This window comes from Bicyclus anynana, chromosome 25 (assembly GCF_947172395.1).
Source record: "Bicyclus anynana chromosome 25, ilBicAnyn1.1, whole genome shotgun sequence".
NCBI lineage: Eukaryota > Metazoa > Arthropoda > Insecta > Lepidoptera > Nymphalidae > Bicyclus > Bicyclus anynana.
The window spans coordinates 6,453,325-6,471,395 of record NC_069107.1 but is presented as its reverse complement, the minus strand read 5'-3'; the positions used below and the strand labels follow the sequence as shown (position 1 = coordinate 6,471,395).

Here is an 18,071-nt window from a genome sequence, read left to right as displayed (position 1 = left end):
GCTAATCAATCAAATCATTCAATTTCAATCAAGATTAGTTTGAAATCAGTCAGTCACCATTATCATGCAAAACTTAGCTTAAACAATAAATACAGAGTTTTGACCAATAGGAAACTGCAATTCTTGAACTGTGTGTCTTTGAATTGGCTACGTTAATGTACAATTTTAATCTTTATTGCTGTTTTATTTCTATTACTTTAGTCGAACTAAATACAATTAACATTATTGTATCGCTTTTTATTTGTATGAATTACTTATTTATTTATGATAGATTCTTGTAAGATCTAAGTTTACTCACTAAAGTGCAAATATTATCATTGCAGCTGCTATTGTTTAAGTCACTCGCAAGACAATCTCGGCAAATAGGTACACTGTTTATATTGTATTGCTTACTGAATTATTTTGCCTTATCTCTATTTTGTTTATTGAAGACTTAAACCAAATATTTAGCAATGGCTTTTTTGATAGGCATTATTAGAAAATAATTTATTTCATTATCAACTATTTATTATTTTTGAAATGTGTGGTTTGCTGAAATTATAATCATAGCATGTAAAAGGTTTTGTGGAAATGTAATTTGGCTATTGTTAATAAATTTCCACGAAACTTATATATGTTGTGAATCAATTTTGAGTTTCTATTTCTTTTCAGGTCTCTTTCGATGATTCCTAAACCGGTGCAGTCGAGCCTTAATGGTACAAAGAAGTAAAATCAAGAAAAACATTAGAACAATGTTTGTTTTCATTCTACTATTCTGTTAATTCACGAATATTCAATCCTCAGCTTCGGCTTAGCGAATATTGCACCGTTTGCTAACTCTGGTTGTGGAAATATACCTATGTATAAAAACAACTATCCTTTAAAAAATTAAAATGAAATTTCTATCAATTTTTGATAACTGTTGACTAGTTTAGTATTTAGCAAACTGTTAACATCTGTTATCTACCCCTAGAGTATCAACAAATGGAACTGTTTCTGATGTACATAAATCCTTAACCAAATTTTCCATTCCCTACCCCTTTTATAAGGATGAATCTAGTTTTACAGTTAACAGTTTAGTTTCGAGGTTTATGTACAACAGGTGTCATCCATACTAATGGCTATCTAAATCATTTCCTACAAAACTAAAAAAATAAATTAATTTACACCTTTTTGCTATATCTGGACTAGTATAAGTATAAGCAGTGAGACAGACATAAACACTGACATTAGATAACTCCATTCCAGCGTAATAAGTCAAATATAATTTGAGGTTAAAATTCCATAATCCTCAATAATCATCGGAAATATTGTTAGACATTACAAAATGTATGTATTGTGCAGAATTTTGGATGTATTTTGGTACTAAATTTTGTACTGTGCCGTCGTATATTCGACATCGGTCCATGTTACTTGACATATAAACCTCTATAGATAGCGCTTAGCTTGTTAGTCATGAAAGTAATCGCTTATTCGATGATGTTAACACAGTAGAAGATATCAACTATTTTGTAAGAGTTAATGTAAGTAAATTCCTTGCTGGTCATTCTTTTGTTTTAATGGTTTTAACAACAGAATTGGATGATGAAACAAGTAACGAGTCCCGTTTTACGTGCGCATACAACACTTTCTTGCGTCTGCAACATTTTCCTCTACATGAAAGTCATCTGCATAAAATTGATTGTCCATAGATATTTGAGTCTCGTACGACAATATAAATATTATAAGTAGTACTAGTACTCGTATCTGCAGTTACACAGAGTCCGTCTATACTTTATTTAAGTAATGCCATATCAAATACGAAATTACTGGATTTTTTATGACTACATCATTCAGTAGTTCAGTGAGTCTAATACTTTTCATTAAATGTTGCTAAAAGGGTGTTTGTGTGCACGTCTCTCTTGGGAAAATTAAATTTTTCTTTCTATAGTTTTCTCGTCACAAAATAATAGCCTTGTTTTGATGTTTAGCTTAGAGACATATTTTAAAGAAACTATTGACTGACGAAACAAATTGTATCGACTAATCATTTAAAAATTATTTACCAAAGTTCGTTATTTTTCATATTATTGCAATAAATATAAAAAAAATATTTATCTTAATTATTTACAAGAATAGAAAAAGAAATTATTTCAAAAATAAAATATTTATTAATTAGACAATTTACTTGAGCTATCACCGCCTAATTTATTTTATTTATCAATGTTAGTATTATAATATAAAAATATTTTTTCATTACTTGCTAAAATAGTCTAAAATATCTATTCTCTCTCTTGTCATCTCTAAAAACATTCTGTTTAATCTTTAAAAAGTATAGGACTTCTGATTTTGTTTTAATCAATATTATGTTGCTAAAGCGTTATCTTTTTCTGTTCTGTCTTTACGTCAAAACGAGCCTGTTGTTTCGAGACGACTATAATTGGTTTCAATTCTTGCACAATTTCTGAAATAATTAGATAGGTAGAGGTACAAAATGTAATATAAGAATAACATGTGTCATTTCACGATCAGCATCATTGTTTTATAAAATACTATAAGCGTCTTTTCAATGTGATTGATGATATTAACTATTTCTAGTCATTTTTCTTTAATATTTTGTTTTTGCTTTGTAATTATTTTAACTATTGAAAATTATACTATTAAGAAGTCATATATTATGCTGTGTTATTTATTTATTTTAGGTCATCTCGATATTTCTGTAAATTTATTTATGTTATCAATTTATTTTGTGTCTATAATTTAAGTATTGTTGTTTTCAATTATTTATTTGTTTACTTAATTTATGAGATCGGTTGACTTAAGTTGATCGTGAATTAATTAATAAACGTCAACGCTTGCTCAGTTTCGATATTTAAAGATTAAGTATGTAAATGAATGGTAATTAAGTAGTACCTGAGAAATGGTACTCCATGGATTTGGATGTTTTTGAATAAATGTTTGAGACTGAAGATGACTAAGAGCTCGCTAACGAGAATAACAAGCTTATGTCAAAGCTGATAAAACGCAATGTGCTTCGTTATCGGCATATTTAGCCGGATATTCATATGGGAAGTGTAATTATGAATTGCAATTAATTAATTAAATTAAAAATTTTAATCTAATTAATTAAATGTTAATTATTTTTAATGAAATTTAAAATAATAATTTAAATCTCAATTAATGAATTAAATTAAATGTTAAATAATTAATTAATTTAATTTATCAACCATGCTACATTTGCGTAAGTGAACTGATTATTTTCTTCTCATGTAGACAGAAATTTTTTCCATATCCTTGCGAGCAAGTTTTTATTGCGATCAAAATGGTCGTTTCGAAAATCTAGTTTAAAAAACAATACTGTAAACCCTTGTTTTAAAAATTACTGTTAACAATGTTCATAATTGAAGTTCCCATACAAGTATTCGGCTTTTGGTTCCATGCGCATTGGAATCATGGCTGATAGATAATAATATCTAGTTAATTTTGTTTAAGAATCGGTGTGCTTAAAATAATGTTACTTGATACGCCTAGTTGCCGCTTGTTCTAAAATTTATGACTGTTATTGAACAAAAACAGTACTATTCATTTTCTCCTTAAGATACTAATAATAATTTATAAATTATTTTTTATTTTTATAATAATTATTTATGTATATTGGCTGAACAAAATATTGTAATTGTAGATGAGGATAATTGCTTTGATTATGAAAAAGCAACATAATAAATTAACAACACAACAGATTATTCTCTAAACAACATGTTTTTTTTTTTATATTTCGTGGAAAATCTATATAAATATTTACAAAAAAATGTCCTATTAATTTTGAATGTCAGCTATCGACTAGACCAAATTTTATGTGTGTCTAATGCGCTTACTTTCCTAGATTTTTTTACAAAATATCTATTATTTTTCTTCCAACGCCAGGATAAAGTTAGCAGTAACCTTCGGATATATACCTACTTCCTTACCTTATTTGTGTGACCCTGTACTTATGTGGCGTAATTATTATTATTTGTTCATTTCATTAATTCGTACTGTGGAGTTAACTCTCTTAATAGTTAATAGTTCTAAGGAAAAAAATAGTAAGTGTAATTTTGCTCGATGACGTCATGGTGTAGAACAAGCGGGATCTACCCACATAATGCTAGTGCGTTGCTGTATTAAGTTTCAAGATCGGTTTAGTTGCCACGTTCGATTGTTTCACGTTGTATTTGTAATATTGCTGAATATTCTATCGATAAACTAAAAATTATTATTGAAATATTGAATAAAAACGCTATGTCTCATATTTAACTGTTATTGTTTTATTTATATATGATCCTAATTGAGAAAAAAGGTTCTTTTACCTCCCTGGCCTCGATTACGAGTAGACGTACCGACATAATGGTAATCACAATTTTAAAATTTTACGTTTAATTTTGCTGAAAAATAAGTTTAAACTTCAATATTTCTAATAGAAGGGAAGCCCGGGATGCTAAATTTGCAGTTACTCGAGTCGAGAGTTACTCGTCATTGAGACCGATTACATTTGGTAGATTAAATTATAGGAAGAATAAATGGTTATTTACTTTTTCCGCTTTTAGCGGTGGAAAAAGAAACTACAGACTTTAAAAACAATTTTTATTACTATGGCTTACTGAAATTGTAAGAAAATTTTAGCGATTAATTAGGAGATTATTTCCTTAAAAATAAGTAAAAAATTAATCGCACTCGTACCTCGGGCACTAAAATATAAGGGTTTAATTTTGTAACTTTGAAACCCTCCCATTCCATTACGTTACGCTCAAATCGTCAGATTTTCGAAATGTGCAGTTTTTAGCTATCAACTCACCTACCTTATCTTAATCTGACGTGCTGGTTGAGTATTTATGAAGTTGTTTTTTTTTGGTTGCCCTAAACGTACCCACCAATATTAAGGGCTCATACTCGGTGGAGGTACTCGACAAAATGTAAGGTATAGTCCCTTATGTTTATCTGCCGCGCTCGAGTAACTGCAAAAATCCCCTCTTCGGCTCCTCTACTATAATCTGCCTGAGATCTTGAAAGTATTATGCTAATGTTGATGTTGATAATATAAAAATAAAACTACAAGATTAATAATAAGTTTATATTAACAAAAATATAAATAACTTATTAACTAGAAGGAATACTATAAAGGATTCTTTATATTATTTATATTTCACCTAAAAAAATCTAGATAGACACCTCGATACAATTGTATTGGCACACATTTTGCACAATATTTTTTGTAATTTAAAAAAAAAAACGAAAATTCTTCAAACGAGAAATCTACAACAATAAAATAATTTAGTAACACTTACAAAAAAGAATATAACACTAAACCTTTGGAAATAACGACATTTTCACACACATTTCTAAGCAGAATATATATTTTTAAGTACTATCCTATGGTACTAAAATCCTAATTGTATAAACAACGTTAGCAAAATCATAAATATAAAAATAAAATAAATCTGAAAAAATAAATAAAAATAAATAAATCTGAAAAACTGTAACGTTTTTGTAGACGCAAGCACAATTTAAGCATTTATATAAAAATAAAGGTACTAGTTTTAAAAGTAAGGTTTAACTTTATAAATATAATTAATTTGGAATTGAAATGAGTGACAAAAATGTAGTCGTTTCCAAAATATCAATAGACAACACTAAATATTAGATTTCTCAGTCAAACAATTTTCATTGTGAAACTTAATTTTTAGACCTTACTTATACATATTATGGCATTTATATTTTGTGTCGGAAAATATGTTGTAGGTATAAATATAATAAATACTTCCTTTTGGTGGTTAATATTTCAATTAGTCTTGGATGTAACGGGGTAAAAATGTAAAAACTTTATAACCGAAAAGTCAGGGTTCGGTTTAATCAAAATTGGATTAGACCCGTAAAAACCAGTGATAATAATCATTAAACAAACTGCTTACTTCCTAAAATTATATATTAAAATTATATTACCATCTCAGACGGCTTATGGTGATATTTATAAACAAATAGAGAACCTCATCATTTTTGAAATCGGTTAAAAATCATCGATGGTAAATAATAATAAAGTACTTTTAAATTTTTTCTCAATAATCGGAATATTATAGGGACAGTAAATTGTTTGATCTAGATTCTAGATCATAAATCTTCTTTTATGTAAATACATAAAAAGACGGATCAAAGATTGTTTGTTTTCGTATAAACTTACAAAAAAATCTTGTATAATTAATTGTATAGAACACTGTTATCGTAAATAGAAATTTACATAATAAGTTTATATAATAAGTCTGAAGCATTTGCCTGATCAAGTTAATGTATATAAATCAAAATATAATAAGATTGTATAGGGTGGGTATATATTATATATAGACAATATCGTATGGGTACTTCTTTTATAGATTGACCAGAAATATTCGCGGGAATATCCGCGGGTACACACTATGTCTATTTTATTTCGTCTGATAATACTTGTCAAATTATATAATTTATTAATTTGGCAAAAAAAGATGGATTCGTTATTAAAGTTAACACTTCTATTATTTTTGTAATTTTAATTTTATAATGTTGATTGTATTATTTTATATTAATAACATTATGAATCTTGATATACTATCATCATTCATCATTATCAACCCCTATTCGGCTCACTGCTGAGCTCGAGTCTCCTTTCAGAATGAGAGGGGTTAGGCCAATAGTCCACCACGCAGCCCAATGCGGATTGGCAGACTACACACACGCAGAGAATTAAGAAATTTCTCTGGTATGCAAGGTTTCCTCACGATGTTTTTCCTTTATCGTTTGAAACACGTGATATATAAATTTTTAAAATAATTCTATACTATACCTGATATAAATTAATTTGAATTAAATACAACATTTTGTATTATTACATTATTTTGTCTTATTTTGCAATATTACTTACTACTTATATACTTTGCAAACAGCAAAGTTTAACAAGTTTTTTTTAGTCAACTGACTTTACAAATCACAATAGCAACTTTCGAAACTACCTGTAATATATAGCTGTGCCCAAATACTTTTTGTTAATAGTTTTAAAAAAATACTTTAAAAAACTAAGCACCAATAAAAAGTTACTAATTAATATGTTTATTATTAATATTTATTTTAATCATAAATTTAATAATATTTATAATAATTTCTTTGAAGATTTGTTTCAAATGTTCATCCATCTCTTTTTGCATGTAAATCGTCTGTTTTTTATTTAAAGCTTAAAACTAAAAATTAACTATAAAGACTAAAATGTCACTGTAATTTCATAAAAATTTGGTAACTTTTTGATCGTGTTTAGTCGAATTAAACTCAAAATAAATAAGAAAGGTAAAGCCTCCTTGAATGAGTGACATTTTATCTTTTTTTAATTATAAAGCAGTCTTCACAGTGAATCAAACTCCGATACGTCACTCGTCTGAAAATAAATTAAAAATTAATTTCAAAATAAATTAAAAAATAAAAAAGTATTTAAAATATAATTAATTAAATTATGTCACAAATTAATTAAAAAGTGTTTTCATAATTTTGAAATAAAAAACTTTAACATTATGTATAACCTGAACCTTATGTATTACTAGCAGACGGACGCGACTTCGTCTACGTCCAATTTATTTAGTTTTAATAATAATAAATACAAATATTTTTTTAGAACAAATTGGAATTTGTTCGTGGTAGGGGTAATCTCTGGATCTAGTGAACCGATTTTGAAAATTCTTTTACCACTAGAAAGCCACGTGATCTGTGAGTGTTATTTATCGATTATATTTATCCCGGTATTCTCACGGGAACGGGAACTACGAGGGTTTAACCGCGGGGCGTCGGCTAAACCCTCGTAGAGGCTAGAGTTTGGCTAAAGAAAGTAGAAACTGAAACCGGCCGCCAAATCGGTGCTATGCTTGCTTATTCATCATCATCATCATTCAGCCGATAGACGATCATTGCCGGACATAGGCCTTTTGTAGGGACTTCCAAACATCACGATTATGAGCCTGCATCCAGCGAATCCTTACGACTCTCTTGATGTCGTCAGTCCTGGTGGAGGGGTCTACCAACACTGCGCTTACTAGTGCAGGGTCGCCGTTCTACTACCTTGGGACCCCATCGGCTCTTCGAACTATGTGCCCCGCCCATCGCCACTTCAGCGTCTCGTTGAGCTACTTCGATGACTTGGTTCTTCCACGGATCTCCTCATTTCTCATCAATCGACCAAGCAGAGACACTCCGAGCGGGGATTACAAAACATTATTTTTATATTAAAGGTATTAAGGTAGGGGTTCATGCAATTAGTATAAGAGTAGAAAAGTGCGTGAAATACCCACAAGGTCAGGTTTATAGAGGTGCACGTGGGGCAGGAGGAAGGTGGAGCCCAGGTCCCTCTCAGCCATTGTGTGAGCCTCCTATGTTCAGACAGAAGATCTTCATACACCAACTTATAGTGTTTTCACAACAGAGAGGTTAAGTTCGATTCGGTTAGTTAAGGATTATTTTGGTCTTTATTAAAAATCTATATAAAATATCATCTACCTACTGTATGATATCCACAAAGGGTTATCAGTAGGAGCGGATGACATTTTTTACTCAAACAAGATTGAGATTTTATGTAACTAATATGTCAAAGTTAGTGAATTAGCATGCCGCTGGCCTATTCACTAATTTAGTCTTTAGAATCAACCTATTAAAATAAACATGAAATCAACTAAGAAATGTCATCTACCTACTGTATGATATCCACCAGTAGGCACCGGATGACATTTGTTACATAGAGTCTCAATTTCGTATATGTCAACTAACATACGTCAAAGTTAGCGAATGAGCCAGCTAGTCTGGTGATAGGCATCGGCCGTGGCTAGTTACCACCCTACCTGCTTTTGCAGGCTTGGCGATGCATCTTTATGTATCGCCAAGCGATTTAGCGTTCCAGTACGATGCCGCGTAGAATTTCATCAGAGGTAGAGGAAGAGGTAGGTGTAGGGCAACTTCGTTGATGACACTCTCATGATATGTGGGCGACGGGGGGAAAGACTGCGCGGGTGTGAAATCGTGTGTGCTGGGAAGTGAGGTGCATCAGTCGTCAGTTTTTCATTCATCTACACGCCCCCCTGCCCGCGCGAACCATCGGGAGTTTTACGAACGAAGTTGCCAAGCTATAGAATAAACTTGTACCTCTTCCAAGTAAGCCCGTTTCTAACTTAGACTGCATTGTCACTTGTCGTCAGATGAGATCGCAGTCAAGGGTTAACTTATCATTGAATAAAAAAACTTATAGTTATTTTATTTTTAGAAGATGGTTTAGATATAAGTGAGAGTACAAACACATATTTTGTGTAGGTACATACGCAATATGTGTTTGTCTCACACAATTATAGGAAAATTAGCATTGGTTCATAAGATTAAATACATTATTAATAATAACAAGCTAATCCATTAAAAATAAACAAAAAGTTAATAGTAAGACTTTCTTTAAAAAAATACATAGCTCCAAAACTACTGGATGAATTAAAATGAGACATGACACAGTTTGTAAATATTACGAAGACGCCCATACGATAATTTAAGTCGCGAAAATGAAAATATAGGGGGGTAAATGAGGGTTCAAAATTTGTACGAAAGTCCTTAATTTTTGAAATTGTTATTTAGTGCTAATTATTTCCTATAAAACTACAGCTTATTTAGTTACTCAATTAAATATAAATAATAAATATGTTATTTTTTACTTTTATTTATCTAATCGTACACTTAATATTATAAAGCTGAAGAGTTTGTTTGTTTGAACGCGCTAATCTCAGGAACTACTGGCCTGATTTGAAAAAATATTTTGATGTTAGATAGCCCATTTATCGAGAAAGGCTATAGGCTATTTATAATCCCCATAGTCCTACGGGAACGGGAACCACGCGGGTGAAACAGTGAACAGTGCAGGTTACCTGATGTGTTAGTCGTGTGGAAGAGGCAGCCCGTCCAGTACTGGCTGGTAATGTTCCACCTACTGATCGAGCTTCCGACAGTGTCCTGGAAAACAAAAACGACTTTTAAAAATAATTACTCTTACAGAGGATGGACTGACAAACAGCTTATATAAAACCGTCCGTCCTTAGACCTCCTTAATTCGGCCCTATCGCAAAATCCATTCTTAGCAGACCTCTACTATATGTTAACTACCTCCCAACCAAGTTTCATCTTTAAGAGCGATTTAAGAGATTTCGTGATGAATGAACCTTTCGCATTTATACATTAAGATTACGAAGGCCTAACTCTCTAAGGTTCTCAATCTATAAGGTAAGTATCAATTAGCCAAGTTATCAGATAATAATAGGTAAATGATTTCATGTTTTCATTTTAAATAGATTTTGAATCATTAAGTAGACAAATGGTTCGTAGAATACTACTTGTGGCTTTGTCAGCCGTTCTCTCAATTTGGCTGACGCACTTCCGTGCGTCTCGATAGCTCAACAAACATAAAATAATAAACAAAATATACTAACAGTTCCCCGATACGTCGCTCCGCATCCGTCCACTCGGACATGTCTTCTTGACTGTAACAAAATCATTTTCTTCTATAAAAAGATTTTTTTTTCTCTAAGAGATTTTTATTAAAAGTTGCCTCGGAGAGCACGTTAAGCCGTTGGTTGGTCACTAACATTTGATAATGATAAAATTAAGCAGCGTGGGTCTAAGAAGGCTCAGAGTCACACAGCGGGTGATGGAACGAGCTATGCTCGGAGTATCTCTGCGTGATCGAATCAGAAATGTGTATCCAAGCTGAAGTGACAATCTGGCACATAGTTCTAAGAGCCGATAGACGTTGGGGGCGACCCCCCACCAAGTGGACTGACGACATCAAGCGAGTCGCAGAGATTCGCTGGATGCAGGCGGCTCAGTATCGTGATGTTTGGAAGTCCCTACAAAAGGCCTATTTTTTTTTTTTTTTTTTACTATTTCCAAGTTAGCCCTTGACTACAATCTCACCTGATGGTAAGTGATGATGCAGTCTAAGATGGAAGCGGGCTAACTTGTTAGGAGGAGGATGAAAATCCACACCCCTTTCGGTTTCTACACGGCATCGTACCGGAACGCTAAATCGCTTGGCGGTACGTCTTTGCCGGTAGGGTGGTAACTAGCCACGGCCGAAGCCTCCCACCAGCCAGACCTGGACAAATTAAGAAAATCTCAATCTGCCCAGCTGGGGATCGAACCCAGGACCTCCGTTTTGTAAATCCACCGCGCATACCACTGCGCCACGGAGGCCGTCAAAAATCCTAGAAGGCCTATGTCCTGCAGTGGACGTCCATCGGCTGATATGATGATGATGTTGATGATCCAACCAACCCGCATTCGAGCAGTGAGGTGGGTGTATGCTCCGTATCCTTTCGACTAAAAGGAGGGAAGGCCTCGTAGTGGGCTGTTAAAATAGGCCTATAATGATGACAGGCCTTTTAGCAGACGGGATATGGGGCTTAGATCCACAACGCCACTCCAATGATGGTGGGCACTATAGCACACAATCCGTTTACCTATATCATCCAACCAACCTGCGTTGGACCAGCGTGGTAGATCTAAGCTATCCCCTCTACTATATGGAGAGAGAAATTAAGACAGTTATACACATACGTCCGCCTCAGTTTTGATGCGCTAGCGCCCTATCTATTGAAAAATTTTAAGTCTAAATTTGCATTTAAAAAACAGCTAAAGAGATTTCAACTTGAAAAGCAGATCAAATTCCAACATCATGTGGCGGAGTTTTCCTTCTTATAGGTAAATAACTGTATGAGAATTGCGTAAATTTGTAAGTATATATGATATATCTTTATTTTTAATATTTTTTTCTTCTCACGTTGTTATTTTTTAGTATGGTATTTTATTGTTTTTCCCTTTTTTTAGTTATTGTAATGCATAATTTTAAGTTTAAGTTATTATTATTGTTTATTTTAGTCAATAAGGTTGTTGTGTGCTGTGTTTGTCGCGGCATCTGGTCAACGGTTCCAACTGAAAACCAGCGCTGCATGCTCTTTGTATTTAAAGAGAATGTAGCATTATGCTGAGTTGGATCCCTTTACTGGGTTGTGCCACACATCGCAGGATATTGTTAAAGAACAAATTGTGTTATGTGGCATAATTCGCTAATAAAGCTTTTTTCTTTCTTTCTATCTCTAGTATAAAGTATCATTGTATGTATACCTATTATATTTCCGAAGCGTGTCGAAGCGTGACATCTCTGCTTCCAAATCAGTCTTGTTCACTGACGAAGCGTCGTCTCTGTCTTCCTTTATGGAGTTTTCGTCGGGACGCACTGTGGTGGACACCTTGAAACCGGCTGATACCAGCGCACCTGGAAAATAGGCGTTACTTTGACAAGGTCATTAGAAACACTAAATAATTCAAAATTAGGAATTTTATTTACATAGTAAATAATTTTGGTAAAAAACCAGAACACCACGTAAATGTAGACTAGGTGATGTTATGAATAAATCTTTGGCAAGAATAACAGTTTAATAAACATATAGTCCAGTCGTTTTAGGTTTTATCTGTATTTGGGGAAAAAATCCTAGTGAGCTGAATTTTTGTATAATATTATAAAGATGTGAAAACCGACATCGATATCGTGCCGGCTAAAAAAGTTACAAAGGTGAAAAGGTCACGAAAATCAGTTTTTTTCTAATATTTCGCGATCTATTGCTCGTAAGTCATTAGAGGTCATTATAAAAATTGTTCCTCATAAAATTGTCTGCAAAAAATGGACGGATTTAAGTAATTACGATATCGTTAGATTTGTTTGAATAACCCAAGTGTTCTTAAATAGGTTAAGATAAAAAAAACCAACACGAGCACTATGCGACGCTATAGACTTGAGGTGAAAAAAAACTTTTTTTGAATATTGCGTTATGAGTATCAAATTCAAGGGCTCATCAAGAGGATTTCAAAATGGTATATCATTGGCTATGGCCATATTCAAAAAACCTATAATGAGCCTACCTACCGTATGTGAGTTTGTATTTTAGTCGCTTTCTCAGCGCTTTAATCCGAAAACAATTAATTTTACAGAAAAACTGCAAGAGACATTTTTGTAGACGATTTTATGAGGAACAATTTTTATAAGGACCTCTATTGACCTCGCGCAAAATACAAAAACTGATTTTCGTGACTTTTTGACCTTTGTAACTTTTTTAGCCGGCACGATATCGATGTCGGTTTTCACATCTTTATAATATTATACAAAAATTCAGCTCACTAGGAATTTTTCCCCAAATACAGATAAAACCTAAAACGACTGGACTATATGTTTATTAAACTGTTATTGTTGCCAGAGCCAGGAATAGCTCTGGCTCTCCCGAACAAGCCGGTTTCCGAAAAGGCTTTAGTACCATAGACCACATCCATACGCTGCGGCAGGTTATACAGAAGACTCACGAGTATAACCAGCCACTTTGCTTAGCGTTTGTGGACTATGAGAAAGCCTTCGATTCGGTGGAAACCTGGGCTGTGCTAAGGTCATTGCAGAGATGCCGAATTGATTACAGGTATATCCAAGCGTTGAAGTGCTTGTACGAAAACGCCACTATGTCAGTCCGTATTCAGGATCAGACTACGAGGCCAATCCAGTTGCAGCGAGGAGTGCGTCAGGGAGATGTGATCTCTCCGAAGCTATTTACCGCCGCACTGGAAGACGTCTTTAAGCTTCTGGACTGGAGCGGACTTGGCATCAACATCAATGGCGAGTACATCACTCAACTGCGGTTCGCGGATGATGTAGTCATCATGGCACAGACTCTGGATGACCTTAGTACCATGCTCAATGACCTCAGCAGCGTTTCTCAACAGGTGGGCCTGAAAATGAACATGGGCAAAACAAAAATAATGTGTAATGCTCATGTATCGCTCCACCCAGTTATAGTTGAGAACGCTGCACTCGAAATTGTAGACGAATACATATACCTAGGACATATGATCCAGTTAGGTAGGTCCAATTTCGAGAAAGAGGTGAACCGTCGAATCCAACTCGGCTGGGCTGCATTCGGGAAGCTTCGCGACATCTTTTCGTCCGAAATTCCTCAGTGCCTGAAGACAAAAGTCTTCGAACAGTGCGTGTTGCCAGTGATGACCTATGGTTCCGAGACTTGGTCGCTAACTATGGGCCTCATAAGAAGGCTTAGAGTCACACAGCGGGCGATGGAACGAGCTATGTTAGGAGTATCTCTGCGTGATCGAATCAGAAATGAGGAGATCCGCAGAAGAACCAAAGTCACCGACATAGCTCAACGAGTTGCGAAGCTGAAGTGGCAATGGGCGGGGCACATAGTTCGAAGAGCCGATGGACGTTGGGGTCCCAAAGTGCTGGAATGGCGACCCCGCACTAGTAAGCGCAGTGTTGGCCGACCCCCCACCAGGTGGACTGACGACATCAAGCGAGTCGCAGGGATTCGCTGGATGCAGGCGGCTCAGTATCGTGATGTTTGGAAGTCCCTACAAAAGGCCTATGTCCTGCAGTGGACGTCCATCGGCTGATATGATGATGATGATGATGATGATTGTTGCCAAAGATTTATTCATAACATCACCTAGTCTACTTCACGTGGTGTTATGGTTTTTTACCAAAATTATTTACCATGTTAATAAACTTACTTGATAATTTTGGATATTTCGATTTTTCACATCTTCATAATAACACCGTAATAAACGTGTATACAAAAATTCCGTTTACTAGGATTTTTTCCCCAGATTGGTGTTTAAAATGTCTAAAATTACTGGACTAATTAATACCTTGCTTGTTGGGTCGCTCTTTGTTGACACTGTATGAAGACTCGACGCTGTGCTTTCTTCGCATCTGAAAATAAAGTAAATTCTTCTATATATAACTAAACTCGAACTAAAAATATCGAAAAATTTGCTGTAATGTTATCTTCCTTAATAAATTTTCTTTTGCTACAAGGGTGTTTGGTGTTAAGACAATTATTTCTTCTCGGACAAAGCGCGTTGGGAACCCTCATAACTTTTAGTCTGCAACTGTATTTATCACCATTACCTCGGGGTAAGTTGAGATCTACATACAAGTATAATACATGCTGATTTTCAGGACAAGAAAGGAGATGGAAGAAGAAGAAAAAGATGAAGGAGATCAGCATCACTTTCTTTTTCTACTAAATGAAAAACCGACAAAAGTTCTCACTGTTATTTTTTTTCGGATTCTGTAGCGCTTAGGAGGAATGTGGTTTATATACTCACTTCTTCTGTAACGTTGGAAGCCCCTGACTCCAAATAACTGATGAGTTTGGCCTCGCTGCAAATTTCTGCACTCTTCTTCCTTGCGAGATTGTCTCGACTGGGAAAATAAATACGTCCAAATCACCAAACATCACGAATTTTATATACGAGCAAACAGTGAACCACTAAAAGTTTACACATTTATAAATCCACCGTTCGTTATCAACCAATATTCGGCTCACTGCTGAGCTCGTGTCTCCTCTCAGAATGAGCGGGGTTAGGCCAGTAGGCTCAATGCGGATTGGCAGACTTCACACTCGCAGATAATTAAGAAAATTCTCTAGTTATTCACCGTTAGAGATATTTAATTTCTTAAAATGCAACTGAAAAGTTGTAGGTGCATGCCCCGGACCGGATTCGAACCCACACCCTCCAGTATCGGAGGCAGAGGTCATATCCACTGGGCTATCAAGTAAATGTAATTAAGAATTATTGACATTAGACGAAAGGAGATTTATTAGACTTGTTTTTATCTTATCAATTTCAGCCCCACTTCTTACAGTTTATTGGTGATATTGTTTTTTTTTTATTAACCGACTTCCAAAAAGGATTGTTCTAGGTTCTACGTTCGGCTGTATTATGTTTTTTTTTTAAAGATGGCGAATGGTTTCACTGTGTACCAGTATAAGTAAACTGTGAACCGAGGATTCTTCGACAGTGGACCATCACTTCAACTACCTACCATACAAGACATTGTGATATTATGATAATTGCCAGAATATACTAATCTTTTTAAGCGCGAGTAATCTAGCTCTACACTGACCAACCCGCATGCCAAGCGTGGTCAGTACTGGGCAAAACTTTATATGGACGGTGAGTCCCTACAAAAGGTTGTGTGTCCTGCAGTGGACGTCCATCGGCTGATATGATGAAACACCCAGGTAAGGTAGGTTATCATCATAGTCATCATCATATCAGCCGATGGACGTCCACTGCAGGACATAGGAATTTGTAGGGACTTCCAAATATCACGATACTGAGCCTGCATCCAGCGAATCCCTGCGACTCGCTTGATAGTGCGGGGTCACCATTCAAGCACTTTGGTAGGTTATAATTTATACATAATGTGAGTAATATTATAATTGTTTTATAGTAACCTGTCAGAGTGTGCAGGGTGCAGCCGTGCGCGGGGTATCATGAGGGCGGGCGCGGGGGGCGGCGGTGGAGCGTGCGAGGGGGGGTCCGACATTACACACTTCTTGCTGCAGGTGGAGCGGGAACGAGATTGCTGGAAAGACAATACTATGATCAGTTTTGACGAAGTCCTCCTCTCTCCTCTCTCTCTACCAACTGCTCTCTACCTACTGGTACCTCTACTGGTATCTCTCTGGCGCAGTTAGTAGTCTTGACGGCCTCCGTGGCGCAGCGATATGCGCGGTGGATTTACAAGGGTTCGATCCCCGGCTAGGCCGATTGAGGTTTTCTTAATTGGTCCAGGTCTGGCTGGTGGGAGGCTTCGGCCGTGGCTAGTTACCACCCTACTGACAAAGACGTACCGCCAAGCGATTTAGCGTTCCGGTACGATGTCGTGTAGAAACCGAAAGGGGTGTGGATTTTCATCCTCCTCTTAACAAATTAACCCGCTTCCATCTTAGATTGCATCATCACTTACCATCAGGTGAGATTGTAGCCACTTGTAAAGAATATATAAAAAAAAATGGTCTTGTGGTTCTCAACAGAGAGGTCCAGGGTTCGATTCCCAGTTCGGGTTAGTTGAGGATTTTATAGGTCCAGTTTGGTGGTAGATTTCGGCCGTGGCTAGTTGCCTACCAGCAAAGACGTGCCGTCAAGCGATTGAAATTCCGTTACGATACCGCGTATAAAACTTCAACATCACTTAATATCAGGTGAGATCCATACAAAGGTTAATTTGACATTGAATAAACTCAAAATTCATATATTTCAATTAGGCTTAGTTTACAAGCACCAACGTCAAGTTTTCATGATTTAAAGGTGGTAAGAAAAGTTGAAAACTTAGATTGCTCCATCGTCAGCTGAGTGACTAAAACTTCTTGTGAGGTGTTGATATTTCTTAGTATTTTGTTACATATTTAACTATTTTTTTATTTCATGCGTGATTGTTATTATGTTTTATATATTACTTCTGTACACCCTAGCCTATATCTTTATATTTTTTATTATTAGTTCCTTTGTTAGGTTGCCTGGAAGAGATCGCTTTTTAGCGATAAGGCCATTGTGCATTTTCTTTTTTTTCCATTATTTTTCTGTATTGTGTTTATTTGTGGTGTACAATAAAATGTATTTTCATTTCATTTTATTTCATATTTCTAATTCGATATCATCAGTTTGAGTTTTTGCTTCAATTGTTATAAGCACAAGACTCACCTTGGACGGTATATAAGGTAGCGAAGTATTTTGCGCGCTGCACGTCTCGATCGCTTCAGCTCGTTCCGCTATAAGAGCACGTCGATCTGCCCTCTGTTTCGATGGTAGGTTACCCTGGAAGTATTTATAAACATCATATACATGAATTTTGAGTCATAGAGGAATTAGCTATGGAGAGGCATCGCTCCCAAGTTCACCAACATAACGGCGAGGTAAAATCACACATAAAAATATTTAGAACCAAAAAATACTCGACCTTAAGCTACATTTGATTCGTTTAATTTTTACGCAGGCTAACAAACACATTGCTTAAATTTGTTTTGCTGATTCAGTCAAAGAATCGATTATCATAATATATTGTTTTTATTACAAATCTGATGTAATTAATTTAGAAATATTTAAAAATGAAACGTAACTTCATCTTTAAGTAAATTAGTAAACCATTTCTTATGTCATTCAACTACATTCCGGCATTTTTGGGAGCTCTTTACACGACG

At 35.0% G+C, this 18,071-nt stretch overlaps 2 protein-coding genes across 5 annotated transcripts in view; one reads left to right on the top strand and one right to left on the bottom strand.

The window, feature by feature from the left end:
* Positions 1-4,251, top strand: part of LOC112058327 (serine-rich adhesin for platelets-like) — a 28,913-nt gene extending 24,662 nt beyond the window's left edge. Inside the window, exon 22 of the mRNA XM_024099076.2 lies at positions 652-4,251. Within this exon, the coding sequence (XP_023954844.1) occupies positions 652-709 (58 nt within the window). The 3' untranslated portion in view covers positions 710-4,251. The remainder of the gene's footprint in view (positions 1-651) is intronic.
* A 793-nt stretch (positions 4,252-5,044) lies between these two features.
* The window catches only part of LOC112058337 (mucin-5AC), a 132,500-nt gene continuing 119,473 nt past the window's right edge, over positions 5,045-18,071 (bottom strand). For 3 of the 4 annotated variants that reach the window (XM_052889333.1, XM_052889336.1, XM_052889335.1), the window contains 9 exons: positions 17,575-17,688; positions 16,326-16,456; positions 15,190-15,286; positions 14,728-14,791; positions 12,148-12,298; positions 10,455-10,505; positions 9,897-9,981; positions 8,292-8,369; positions 5,045-7,387 (listed from right to left, as the gene is read on the bottom strand). In XM_052889333.1, coding sequence (XP_052745293.1) covers positions 7,355-7,387; positions 8,292-8,369; positions 9,897-9,981; positions 10,455-10,505; positions 12,148-12,298; positions 14,728-14,791; positions 15,190-15,286; positions 16,326-16,456; positions 17,575-17,688 — 804 coding nt within the window. In that variant the 3' untranslated portion in view covers positions 5,045-7,354. The remainder of the gene's footprint in view (positions 7,388-8,291; positions 8,370-9,896; positions 9,982-10,454; positions 10,506-12,147; positions 12,299-14,727; positions 14,792-15,189; positions 15,287-16,325; positions 16,457-17,574; positions 17,689-18,071) is intronic. The other variant, XM_052889334.1, reaches the window with a different exon arrangement.